At 48.6% G+C, this 13,048-nt stretch overlaps 1 protein-coding gene across 1 annotated transcript in view; it reads right to left on the bottom strand.

The window, feature by feature from the left end:
* HLCS (holocarboxylase synthetase) overlaps window positions 1-11,860 on the bottom strand; it is a 210,290-nt gene extending 198,430 nt beyond the window's left edge. Inside the window, exons 1-2 of the mRNA XM_080800458.1 lie at window positions 11,545-11,860; window positions 7,882-8,019 (exon numbers count right to left, since the gene is read on the bottom strand). Of these exons, the coding sequence (XP_080656584.1) occupies window positions 7,882-8,019; window positions 11,545-11,859 (453 nt within the window). The 5' untranslated portion in view covers window position 11,860. The remainder of the gene's footprint in view (window positions 1-7,881; window positions 8,020-11,544) is intronic.
* Window positions 11,861-13,048: the final 1,188 nt, after the last annotated feature.

The raw sequence follows: 13,048 nt of genomic DNA, 5'->3' as shown, positions 1-13,048 counted from the left end.
CACCAAAGACCTTCTGAGAAAAAGCCTGAGGTCCCCCAAGGGAGGAGACGGGACTCCAGCAGCCACGCCTACTCTCCCTGGGTGGCCCGCCTCTCCGCCAGCCCTGCAAATTCTGGACCTGCACAGTCGACCATCGGGGAGCCAATTCCTTAAATAAATGTTTCTGTATCTCTCTCCCCACCTCCTCCCTCCACCCCCACATGTGTGTATATTTATATATACACATACACATACATGGGCACATGCACACTTTCCTTCTTCTACACCAACTTAATTATAAGTAATTATACACGAGGTTTTTAAATTTTCTAGCGACAAACTGGATGAAGGAAGGTGAGACACGCAGAGACGGGAGGAATGTGAAACTCGGAGAGTGAGGGAAGGGCGTTACCCCTGCAGCCTTCAGGTTTGCAAATACAGAGGAGGACAAAGGATGGCTACAAACTCCATTCTCACTCTGTTATTTGAAAAGATAACTTGCCCTACCGTGCTTTCAGGAGAGGGGTGCTGGAAAATCAAGCGACGGGATAAGGGACGTCACAGCTGCATAGCAAGCAAAAGCTGACATGATCAGTGAAACCACATCTACTGCAGAACCGGGACTGACCAGACACCCCAGGAAAAGGGAGGTCCAGGGGCCTTAATTTGCCAAGTACCGGAGTGTCAGGCAGAAGATAAGAGAAAGACCCTTACTGTCACAGACTGTTTACAGTGCTCATGTCCTGGAGGAGTCCCATAGGCCCTGAGGCTCCCATCTAAGGTCCACAGCATTAGCCTCCCCGACGGGTCACGGCCCACCTCCCGCGCCCATCCCACCGATGCCGGTAAGCTGAGGAAGAAGTTTTAAACGGCACCCCAAGTGTGGTGCGCCTGGGTGGTTCAGCTGGTTGGGCCCCTGCCTGCGGCTTAGGTCTCAGGTCGTGATCCCAGGGTCCTGGGATTGAACCCCGTGGTGCTCCCTGCCCAGCGGGGAGGCTGCTTCTCCCTCTCCCACTGCCTTTCCCCCAGCTTGTGTGCATGCATGCTCTCTCTCTTTCTCTCTCTCTCTCAAGCAAGTAAATAAATAAATCTTTAAGAAAAAAAAAAAAAAAAAGACATCCCAAGTGTCTTCTTTACCCACTGCAGCGTAACAAACCACCCAAAATGTAGTGGCTTCAGCTAATCATTTATTTTGCTCAGTCTCTATGCGGGCAGGGCTTGGCAGGGACAGTTCAACTCTGCTCCAGGAGGCTCAGGTCCGGTCCCTCCACTGGGCCGGGATGCTCTACTTCCAGGACAGCTTCCTCACCCAGCCAGTGAGAGCTGCCCACCGGCTGGAGCGTCCTCGCTTGGCAGCAAGGGAGCTGAGTTCCAAGAGCCCAGGCAGAAGCTGCCAAGTGTCCTACGATCTAGCCTTGGAAGTCCCAGAATGTCACTTGCACCACATCATACAGGACAATCCACTATCCTGAGTCTGGGCCAGCTCCTGCTCCTCCCCTCTGTGTGAATGGCACGTCCAAAGACGGACCTGCTCCCTCAGCCCGGGTCCCTGCACGAGAAGGACGCACAGAGCAGAGCCCAGAGCAGAGTCCCAGCTTGAAATCGCTGCTGAGCCCACACGTCAGCCAAGCAAGAAACGAAGATCAGTTGTTAGAAGCCAGTGAGATGCGAGGGTCATCTGTTACTTCAGCAAAGCTGACCAAAACAATGCACAAAACTGCATTCCTTACAGCAGCCCCTCCCCGAGCCCTTCCGCCCTACTCCCAATCTCCACGAGTGATCCCCCATCCACCAGAAACTCCCGTCCCTAGGATGAAGCCCAAATTCTTAATGAGTGCATATAAACCTTCCATGATTTTTGCATTATGTGCATTTGCTGTACTATCGAAGAATATTCAGCTCTGCTATGTAGAAAAACAAACAGTGTGGACGAAACCCATACATCAAGTTAGTAACTTACAAGACATGCTAAAGATCGATGACATCAGTGGGACATACGTGTAACGAACACAGATAAAATGGAAAGAACAAAGGAAAGCACTACCCCTAGTCAGAGAGTCGTGGACAGACCAAGTAATTTTTAAATATTATTTTTTTTAAAGATTTTATTTATTTATTTGACAGAGATCACAAGTAGGCAGAGAGGCAGGCAGAGAGAGAGGAAGGGAAGCAGGTTCCCTGCTGAGCAGAGAGCCCGATGCAGGGCTCTATCCCAGGACCCTGGGACCATGACCTGAGCCAAAGGCAGAGGCCTTAACCCACTGAGCCACCCTGGCGCCCCAAATCTTAAATATTATTAAGACACAAATCATGCCACCTTGGGACTGACAGTTAAGTCATCCCTGAATCATCCACCCAGTAGGGACCCACATATAGTCTGCCTAGGAACAGATGAAAAGCACAGCTGGCACATAGCTCTTCCAGGCACACAAGTCCTGAGTCTCCCCAGCAGAACAAGTGTGTGCTAGTCACACACACCCTCCACCTGCCGAGCCCCCTACTTTAACCTCCTCTCTGCCCCTTGCGGCTAATCCTAAGGGTCAGCTGACCCCAGATGTCTCCACGTGCTTCTGCTGCGTGTTTTGAAATTCTTGAATGAACTGTGTCATTCACGTACCTTAACTTGGTCTGCAAGCTTCTCTACTCTGTGACTACTGGGGAAGCCTGCCTGGTCATGCTCTTTTTTTTTTTTTTTTAAGATTTTATTTTTAAGTAACTTCTACACCCAACGTGGGCCTCAATTCCTAAGCCCAAGATAAAAGCTGCACGCTCTACGGACGTAGCCAGCCGGGTTTTAGAAGCTACTGCTGCATCTAGATAATTTCCCACACGACAGTCCAGCCCCATCGTTCTCCTCTGGCCTTATCTTGGGTCACTCCCCCAACCCATATTACTGTAGATGCAATTGTACTGAACCAGTCCTCAGGTGAAAACCTCTGTTTCCTTCTGCACCTGCCGTTCTGCTGGGAAGCCCTTCCCTCCTCTGTACCAAATCCCTGTTTTTCCTTTGAAACTCATCTATTACCTCCCCCGGAAAGTCCTTCCTGACCTCACCCTGCTTGGGCATGGAGCCTACTTTAAAAAAAGGAATGGATCTCATAGTTCACTGTCTTCTCATTAATTCTGCAGTTCTCATTTGGGTTGATTGCTTAACGGGATTTTGCTTTTGGGGGGGCTTCTATGAATCTATGTATCTTGCACTTAACTCTAAAGTCCTTTGAGTTTAACAGGGCCCTGAGATCGTAAATTGAAAATATATATGTAAGAAAGACTTTGAACTTGATACATGTCACATTTCTTTCATATTTCTAGGATTATGGAACTCTTACAGATATTTAAAATATCCTTTTTAATTTTGGATATCTCAAATGACTTTTTAAAAAAATTTTTTTTTAATTTTATTGACTTATTTGAGAGAGAGAGTGAGAGAGAGAGAAAGCACGAGGGGGAGGGGCAAAGGGGGGAGGAGAAGCAGACTCCCTGCTGAGTTGGAGCCCCACAGCCTGGGATCATGACCTGAGCCAAAACCAAGAGTTGGACCCTTAACCAACTGAACCACCCAGGCGCCCCCAAATGACTTCCATTTGTGGTCATTCTATAGACTCCAACAACAAATAAATGAATCTTAGGAATTCAGTTTTTATTTATTCTTAAAGATTTTCTTTATTTATTTGACACATAGAGAGGGTGAAAGAGAGAGCACAAGCAGGAGGATCTATAAGGCAAAGGCAGAGGGAGAAGGAGGGTCTGTACTGAGCAAAGAGCCTGATGTGGGACTCGATCCCAGGACCCTGGGATCATGACCGGAGCTGAAGGCAGAGGCTTAACTGACTGAGCCACCCAGGTGCCCCCGGAATTCAGTTTTTAAAAAATTGTAGCCTTCATATGTTCATATTTTCATTAAGTCATTCATTAACATATTTACTGAGCATCTACTGTGTTCCACTTATTTTGCTAAGGTGCCATAACAAATACCAGTGGAGGATGGTAGATTCAGCTCAATTTTCAGTACATCCTGTAATAACATTAACAGTCTTGTTTAGTAAGAATTGATGACCCACAAAAACAAAACAAAAACAAAAAACAAAAAAAAAGCAAAAGAAAAAAAAAGAATTGATGACCCAAAAGTCATACATAATCCTTTTGTTGCCAAAAATTCACTTGCTATGAAGGCATTCATCCATTCATCTCGGGTTTATCAAGTGCCTACTATATGCCAGACTGTGTGCCAGGGCTGGAGTTACGCGTCCTATGGAGATGCAAGGTGCATTCAGAGATGATGGTCCCTGTCAACTTAGGGAACTCACAGTGTGGGAGGGAAGACAGCTAAGTAAATGAACAGTTAAATTTCATCATGACAAGCGCAATGGGAGGGCATGGATTGGAGGGGTGGTGGGCAACCCACTGAGCCAGGTGCCCGAGACCAATTCCTTTTTAAGTTTCAAGGCCCAACTTATAAAATGAAATACAGTGTAATAGCCAGGGTGCTCAAAAAAATAGCTCGGAATGTCTCCGGCTCCTGGTTGCAAGACCCACCAAAGCCTCTGATGGTTAATAAAATGAATTATCTGGATAGTAGCTGTCTTCCTTGGGGGGTAGGCATCTTTCTCCCTCAGAAAATTAAGAAATAAGTCATTGCCATTAAGCAAGATCTTAATTAAATCTTCATTAGAATGTATATTAAATGAAATGATGACTGTGAGAAACACTAATTATCTCCCAAAATCTAGTGTTCCGTTCTTACCTTCCCTTCCTTGTCCAGCGAGGACTGCAGTTTGCAGTCTGCCCTGCGGCTAAGGGGACGGGTACGTGAGTGGCCTGTGAAACTTCTGATCCAAGTTTTTAAAGAGGAAGTTGACTGGCCCTTACCCCTCTCATCCCCCAACCTGAGGGCTAGAATGTGCATGAGGTTGACAACAGCAGCGAGGGTAGTAGGAACCAGCGTCTACCAAGAGAGGGAATGAGGGGGCACCTGGGTGGCTCAATGGGTTAAGCCTCTGCTTTCGGCTCAGGTCATGATCTCAGGGTCCTGGGATCGAGTCCCGCATCGGGCTCTCTACTCAGCAGGGAGCCTGCTTCCCCCTCTCTCTGCCTGCGTCTCTGCCTACTTGTGATCTCTGTCAAATAAATAAATAAAATCTTTTAAAAAAAAAAAAAAGGAGAGAGTGAACAAGGCGGGCAGAGAGGAGATGAGGGCAACATAAAGAAGGGAACTGAGTGCCTGGATGGCCTTACACAGCAGAACCGCCTCCCTGAGAGAGAAAGAAACTTCTAGCTTTTTGCTCTGATGCAGTTCTGGGTCTCTGTTACAGTAGCTTAGCCTCTACCCTCCATAACACAGTAACTATGTTCCCTCAGATGCTCCACATCTTTGAACCCCAGAAAGAGGTACAATTAGGAACAATGATTTAGGAACTCAAGAGCAGAGCAGTCACATTTTGTGCTAAGGAATCTGCACATACTTTACGTAACAGCAATATTTTAGAAATCCTGGCGTTGGCTTTAAGATGAAATCTTACTACATACCAAGTAATACTAGCATCTCTAAGAAAACATCACTCTTCCTCTAAGTTTAATAATTTACAAGAATTACGTAAGTGTTCAGTAAGATGATGTTTGGTCACCCAGATGACTTATGTTATCTAGAAAGAAGCTGGTTTGGGGACGGAGAAGGTAGGGGCAGGGGAGGTTGATTGCGTGGATAGACTCTGGGGGCTCACACAGGTCCATGTTCCATTTCCATACTCAGTGGTGAATTCGTGGGTATTTATCATGTAATTTCAAATTCATCAGCGAATGAGGGCCCTGCACGAACCAATGACAAGAGTACACTTTTGATCAAGGATTAGGATTAATCCAAGTCTGTCCAGCTAGAATCCAAAAATAAAATACAACGTTTTAAGATATTTGAGCTTCTGAACAGGACAAATATTATTCAGAAATTCCATTAAACGTGATCACAAATCTTTGCTAAACGTCTAAGAATGGTAAATTAAGACTTAAAAGCCCAAATTGGGTTTGGTTTCCAATTGCATTACCATGAATGGACTCTTCATAGGTTAAAAAAAAAAAGAGAAAAAAGCCAAGTATTGGCAATTTCACGATTCATCCTAGTTGATTATTTAATTCGTAATTTTAATGCACTGAAAATCATTGTTTTAAACAAAAAGGAATTTTCTGAGTAGTCTTTTCTGCATTTGGTGAATGCTTGAGTTCACCAAAAAATTTCACATCACCAGGTGGCGTCTTTCTACTGAACATGGGAGAAGAGCCATGAGCACTGCTGGCTTGGCTTTGGGTTAATGTAACCTTTGTTGTTATGACCAGGAAAAGGCAATGTCTAGAGCTCTTTAAAACTACTAATGTATCCCTCTGGCTACTAGAAAGGGTATGGACACTGGTTAAAACTTTATCTGTCACTTAGCAGCTGGTGGCTTTAGAAATGCCATTTAAGGGACCTGGGTAGCTCAGTCGGTTAAGCGTCTGCCTTCAGCTCAGGTCATGATCCCAGAGTCCTGGGATCAAGTCCCGCATCGGGGCCTCCTGCTCAGCAGGGAGACGGCTTCTCCCTCTCCCTCTGCCCTCCCAACCCCCAGCCTGTGAGCGCTCTCTCTCACTCACTCTTACTCTCAAATAAATAAAATCTTTAGAAAAAAAAAGAAGAAGAAGAAGAAGAAATGCCATTTAATCTTAAGGCTTTAGTTTTCTTCTCTTTAAAATGACAAGAATAATATCATATAGAACTGGCTGGATAAATGGCGTTATTATTATTATCCTAAGTCTATATAAGGCTCGATACATCAGGAGGCTGCCCGAGGAAACAGAGCGTCGCAGCATGCGGACGGCTCTCGGGCCACCTTTCAAGTCCCAAACACAGTCTCTGGCTCTCCTTTAAATGTCTGTACTAATCTCGTGGCCTTCCTTTCAGTCTACCTTGAGTTCTAGTCAATTGTTCTAGTCTTCCTCCCCTCTTCCTTTTCTCTCGTCCCAGTGCAATGGCTTGAAGATGGTGTTTGTAAAATGGAAATCCAGCCACGATGGCTATCGTCAGCAAAACCCCTGCTGGATTATCCAGGGGCTGGCAGGGATCACATGGTGGCTGAGTGAAGGCGGCAAGGCCAGGACTCATGCAGACACCTGAGGGGAAGAAACCCACAAGGGGGCTTAGGGTCAGACGTGCACGAGCCTAAGGGCATGACCGTGTCTGGTGAGAAGCCATCCCCTGAAGCTTGAGCAACAGTGAGCTTCCCTGGATTTGTGTCTAGGAAAAGAACTCTGGCCATCAAGAGGAAAACCCACGGACGCAAGACAGGACGACATTTCCACGGTTGAGACCAAAAGATCTGAAGCGGGGCACAAAATGAGGACTGGAAAAGAAGGAGGCGAGTGGAGACACAGCCGGGGAGGGGCACCCCTGCACGGCGGGAAGGATGCAGGAGGTGAGAGGAAAAACAGGTTGGGGTGTTCCTCTGAGACTCTCTTGTTTTTTTCCAGCAGAGAAATATATGCAACTACTTTTAGACAGGTGATGAAGTTGGAAGTGTTATCAGAATACTCCAGCGGAGACGTCTAGGAAATACATGGGGATAAAAGTTAACCACTCGGGCTGATCTGAAGAAGTAGAGGAATGGGCTAGATGTTCCCCAAGCAGCACTGCCCAGTGAAAACATGACATGAGCCCCAAACACAAGCCACTCAGGCAGTTTTTCTAGCAGCCACGTTAAAAAAAGCAAAAAGAAACAGGTGAAAATCATTTTAATAATATTTTTTTTCTTTAACCCAAAATGTCCGCAAAAGAAAGGGGGTCACAAAGGCCAGGAAAGAACAGGGGGAAAATACAAATTTACTTCTGGTTAAGACACAGTTTCCTTCTGAGACACAAGTTAAAAACATGCTACTCACGGTTTCTGAAGAGGACGGCGGTCCCTGTAAACTCTCACCTTGCACCCAAATGCTCTCTGTCACAAATGCTATGTGCTCTGCTTCAAGTATAAAAGGAGACACAAGAAACAGGGCCCATTTGTTCAAGTCATCAATGGACTGGACAGAGGGAAAGAAATACACAAAAAGAGGATTCAATATCACTTCAAACCACAACAGCCACTTACATCAACTCTGGGACCTCCCCTCCTCTGTAATTCCAGGCAGGATCTAGATAAGGTTACCGGACTCTCTCCTCCTACAGACCACATTAACCCTGAGCCTCTGATTGAACTGTGACTATTTAAACACCTGCAACATCCCTTTATTTTTTTTTTCACAACAACTTTAACATCTCTAGGTATGTGTGATCCACCATTAATTCTGAAGCTGGGCTTACCCCCACCATTCCTTACTGCTTAGAGCATAAGGAGTTTCCCCAATCACATATCAGACACACATTTAAAGGTGAGGAGACTCAGGAGTGCGCACTGTCCAACGCGACCCATGACTAATAGAAGCCTGGAGAACTCTTCTTTCATTTCCTCTGGCCATGATAGAGAGCATCGACATTGGTTATCAGATTGGATTTGTCTGTTTATCTGCGCTCTCCCTCCTGGAGCCTCTCTAAAAGGACAGTAAGTGGGGCACCTGGGTGGCTCAGTGGGTTAAAGCCTCTGCCTTCGGCTCAGGTCATGATCTCAGGGTCCTGGGATCGAGTCCCGCATCGGGTTCTCTGCTCAGCAAGGAGCCTGCTTCCCCCTTTCCCTCTGCCTGCCTCTCTGCCTACTTGTGATCTCTCTCTCTCTATGTCAAATAAATAAATAAAATCTTTAAAAATATGTTAATTTAATTTAAAAAAAAAGGACAGTAAGTGAATTTTGAAGGCTTTAACCCACTAAAAACAAGGCATATCCAGAGCAGAAAAGCTGACACCTAAGGGTACGCGGGGTGAGCCCTTTCAACACCACCAAAACAAAAGGTCAGGCTCCACACCCCATTTACCAATTCAAACCTGCCCTTCTGATCTGGGAGGATCAAAAGGTGTTTCCGCCTGGCATAGCAACCTGGCACATAGTAGACTATTAAGAAATGTCTACTGAACTAATGAATGAATGAAAATTTGGGGGAGAAAAACTCCTCTCCATGGATTAACATAATTATCAATACAGCAGTTAACGACAAAGAACAGACTGTCCAACTTACTCAAACACAGAACACATGTACATTAAACAAAAAGCTTAAAATTTCAAATGTGTTTAAACTCTTCGATTATAGTTATCAATTTCGGTGGGAGCTTCAATTACATACACGTATGCATTTTATGCATCTGATTTTAAATACACGAAGTAAGGAGACGACAAAGACAGAAGATTCATTTCTGTAAAGTCACTTCAGTCCAGGTAGGCTGACAAGGTAGCTAGCCCACAAATCATTAGCCCCACCATATTTTATAGCTGAAATCAACAGTAGCTAATCATTAGTCAAATTTTCCAATCGCGGGCCTTAACCGTCAGAGCTGAAACCCACCAACCACTAACCACTTCTTCATTCACTGAAGTGAAGTCACTGAGTGACTATTCTAGGCCAAGCTGGAAGATAAGCTAAAAAGACCCAATTCCTAGGGAGGAAAAGATAAAAACTGGAAATATGAAGGGTGATTTAAAGTGGATGAGGGGGGCGCCTGGGTGGCTCAGTGGGTTAAAGCCTCTGCTTTCGGCTCAGGTCGTGATCCTGGGGTCCTGGAATCGAGCCCCGCATCGGGCTCTCTGCTCAGCGGGGAGCCTGCTTCCTCCTCTCTCTCTGCCTGCCTTTCTGCCTGCTTGTGATCTCTGTCTGTCAAATAAATAAATAAAATAAAATAAAATAAAATAAAAAAATAAAACGGATGAGGGGGGGCACCTGGGTGGCTCAGTGGGTTAAAGCTTCTGCCTTCGGCTTGGGTCATAATCTCAGGGTCTTGGGATCGAGTCCCGCATCGGGCTCTCTGCTCAGCGGGGAGCCTGCTTCCCCCTCTTTCTGCCTGCCTCTCTGCCTACTTGTGATCTGTCTGCCGAATAAATAAATAAAATCTTTAAAGATAATAATAATAATTAATAAAGAAAGAAAGTGGGTGAGGGCACAGCGCAGGCCTGTCCCATCTGGTGTGAAGCATGAGGAACATCCCCTTGAGACAATGATATCTGAGCAAAACTCTAGGGTGAGGCAAGGTTAACTTCAAAGACCAGGAGCACATCAGGTCATAGAATCCCCGAAAACCCAAGGATAGCTTGGCAGGAGTGCCCCCACGGTAGGCCAGAGCAGTAGGAAAAAAGCTGAAAAGCACTGGTTCTAGTTACGGCAGTTAGAGGATCAGGAAAGTCATGGAAGTCTTCAAAAAGTAAAACTTCTTCCAGGAAAATTAAAAATATTTACATCTCAACATTTTTGAATGTTCAAAATGTTTACTCTAATTGAAATCTTTTTTTTTAATGTTTTATTTATTTGACAGAGAGAATGCACAAGCAGGGAGAGCAGCAGCGGGACAGGGAGAAGCAGGCTCCCCACTGAGCAGGGAGCCGGAGAAGGAGGACCCCAGGATCATGACCTGAGCAGACGGCAGACCCTTAACGGACTGAGCTACCCACGCACCCCTCTAATTGAAATCTTAAAGGCCATTTTTTTTAAGTACATGGATCCAGACTCATTTTCTGTGGGTTATGGTATACCAACAAGGAAGGGTACCTTTGATGAGCCAGCAGCACCACAGAACGCCATACTTAGGCATACAACAAAGTATTCAAACCTGAGATAAGATTTTAATTCCCTCGCGGGCGCTATGGTCTCGCACACGTAGAAAATCTTACTTTAACGCTAAAAGGGAACCGACTTTCCGGAGGGAAGAGGAAAGGGAAACAAATAGATTAAAAGCAAATACTTCTAAATGTTCATGAAAACAGTTATGTCAGCGGAAATCTGCGCAGACCGCACTGGGAGGTCCAGTCCCCCTCCACCAGCTGGGTGGACGGAACCGCGGCCCCCTTTACAGAAAGGGAACGGTTCTGCACAGACTGGACGACCGGCAGGTGAGCGGCTGCACTTGGCAGCTGTCAGGCTCAGCGCCGGGTCAAAAACAAAGTCTGTGCGCAACCGAAGTCAGACGCAGAGACCATCCGAGGGGCGCCCTGGTGGGTAAAACTCGCGACCGACAGGGCCATTTTTGCGCCCTCGGAGACACCGGGCAGAGACTGAGGATCTGCGGTCTTTCTGCGAAGTCAGGCTCAACCCGACCGCAGCCCGCAGGGGGGGAGGCCGTCAGAAACGCACTCCGGGTGGGCAGCGCTGATCGCAGATGTGCAAGGCAGGAGCCATGCCTCCCCACACCCTCGACCCGGCACGCCGGGGACAGGCGACATGTCGCCTGTCGCAGCAGTTCCGGACCTCCGGTCCCCCGTCCGGGCTCCCGAGGATATCGCACGCAGAGGTGCCCCCAAGCCCGCCCTCGGGACCCCAAGCCCGCGACCTCCCGGCTCGCAGAGACCCGGCGCAGTGCGGGGCGGGCCGGCGCTTCCGGCCGCCTGAGCCCCGAGGCCGCGCCTCCCGCCGGCCCCGCCCCCCGCGCGCCCCCAGCCCCGCCCGCACCCCGCCGGCCCCGCGCCCGCCCACCTGGCTCTCGCCGACGCAGAAGACGCGGCCGCCGCGGCTCAGGCACACGCGGGCGTCCCGGGGCCGCGCGGCCGCGCCGCAGAAGGTGAAGGAGCAGCGCGAGGCGCGCAGCCGCTGCACCGTGGCGCGCACGAGCGCGGCCGGTCGGCGCCCCCAGCGCGCCCACAGGTACAGGTAGCACAGCGTGATGAGCATGACCGGCCGGCCGGCGGCGGGTTGCCAGCCCCGGACGCTCGCACCTCGCGCTCTCCCCTCCCGCCCGGCCCCGCCCCGCCCCACGCCCGCCCTCCCGCGGGCCGGAAGAGGCCGCGCCATAGGGGTGAGGCCGCGCGGGCTGGGGAAGGCCGGCGGGGGCGGGGGTGGGGGTGAGTACGGAGGGAGGAGCGAGGCCTCGCTGGTGGGGGGCGGGCGGGGGAGGACGGAGGGAGGGGGGAGGCGCCGCTGGGGGCTGGCCAGGACGGAGGGAGGCCTCCCTGGGGCGTGGGTGGGTGAGGATGGAGGGAGGCTGCGCTGGGAGGAGGGAGGCCGCGCTGGGGGCAGCGGTGAGGATGGAGGGAGAGGGGAGGGAGACCGCGCTTGCGGAGGGCGGCGTGAGCAGGGAGGGAGGGGGAAGGCCTCGCTTGGGGATGTTGAGGCTGGAGGGAGGCTGAGCTGGGGCAGGGGGTGTGAGGATGGAGGGAGGCTGGGGGGCGCACCCCGACACTGGTGGGGGAGGGTGTGATGGAGGGAGAAAGGAGGCATAAGGGAAGAGGAGGTTGATAAGGTTGGCGAGGACCAGGGGATTAGGCCCATTTGGCTGGTTTAAGCCAAAGTCCGGCTTCCCTTTCTTGGAGAGTTGGGAGGCAGACTGAGGGGCCTGTGGGTGTGTGTACATTAACTAGTAGTACCGTACGGGATTCATCTAATACACGGCCTCGACGCTGTCCAGCTGGGAAAATAAGGTGAGACTGGGTTGAATAGATTATTCTAGGCCTTCTTGCGAAAAGGATTTTACAATAAATTATATAAATTTACAGTACAATTATATATATATATATGAGACTCTAAATATTTTAAAATAAGGACTGAAAATAACTTGAAGATAGACCAGCACTAAAAAGGCTGCCTGGTGTCCATGTATATGTGGGTTACCAATGTGTGAGCATCCTAAAACCAGAAGAAGAAGGGAAACTCATCAATTACGATTCAAGGTTCTTGTCCTCTAAGAGAAGCATAATTATTGTTGATGGTGACAGAGATCTCTCCCATGGAACCTCATTTCTTTTAAAAGGCAGTTTGCGGGGTGCCTGGGTAGCTCATTCGGTTAAGCATCAACTCTTGATTTCTGCATAGGTCATGATCTCAGGGTCGTGGGATTGAGCACCCTGTCAGGGTCCACATGCAGCAGAGAATCTGCTTGAGATCGTGTGTGTGTGTGTGTGTGTGTGTGTGTGTGTCTCTCTCTCCCCCCCCTCCTCACCCCTGCTACTTCCCCACCAGCTCATGTGTGCACTCTAATAAATAA

Source organism: Martes martes (genome assembly GCF_963455335.1).
Source record: "Martes martes genome assembly, chromosome: 1".
NCBI lineage: Eukaryota > Metazoa > Chordata > Mammalia > Carnivora > Mustelidae > Martes > Martes martes.
This window is presented reverse-complemented; position numbering and strand designations above follow the sequence as displayed.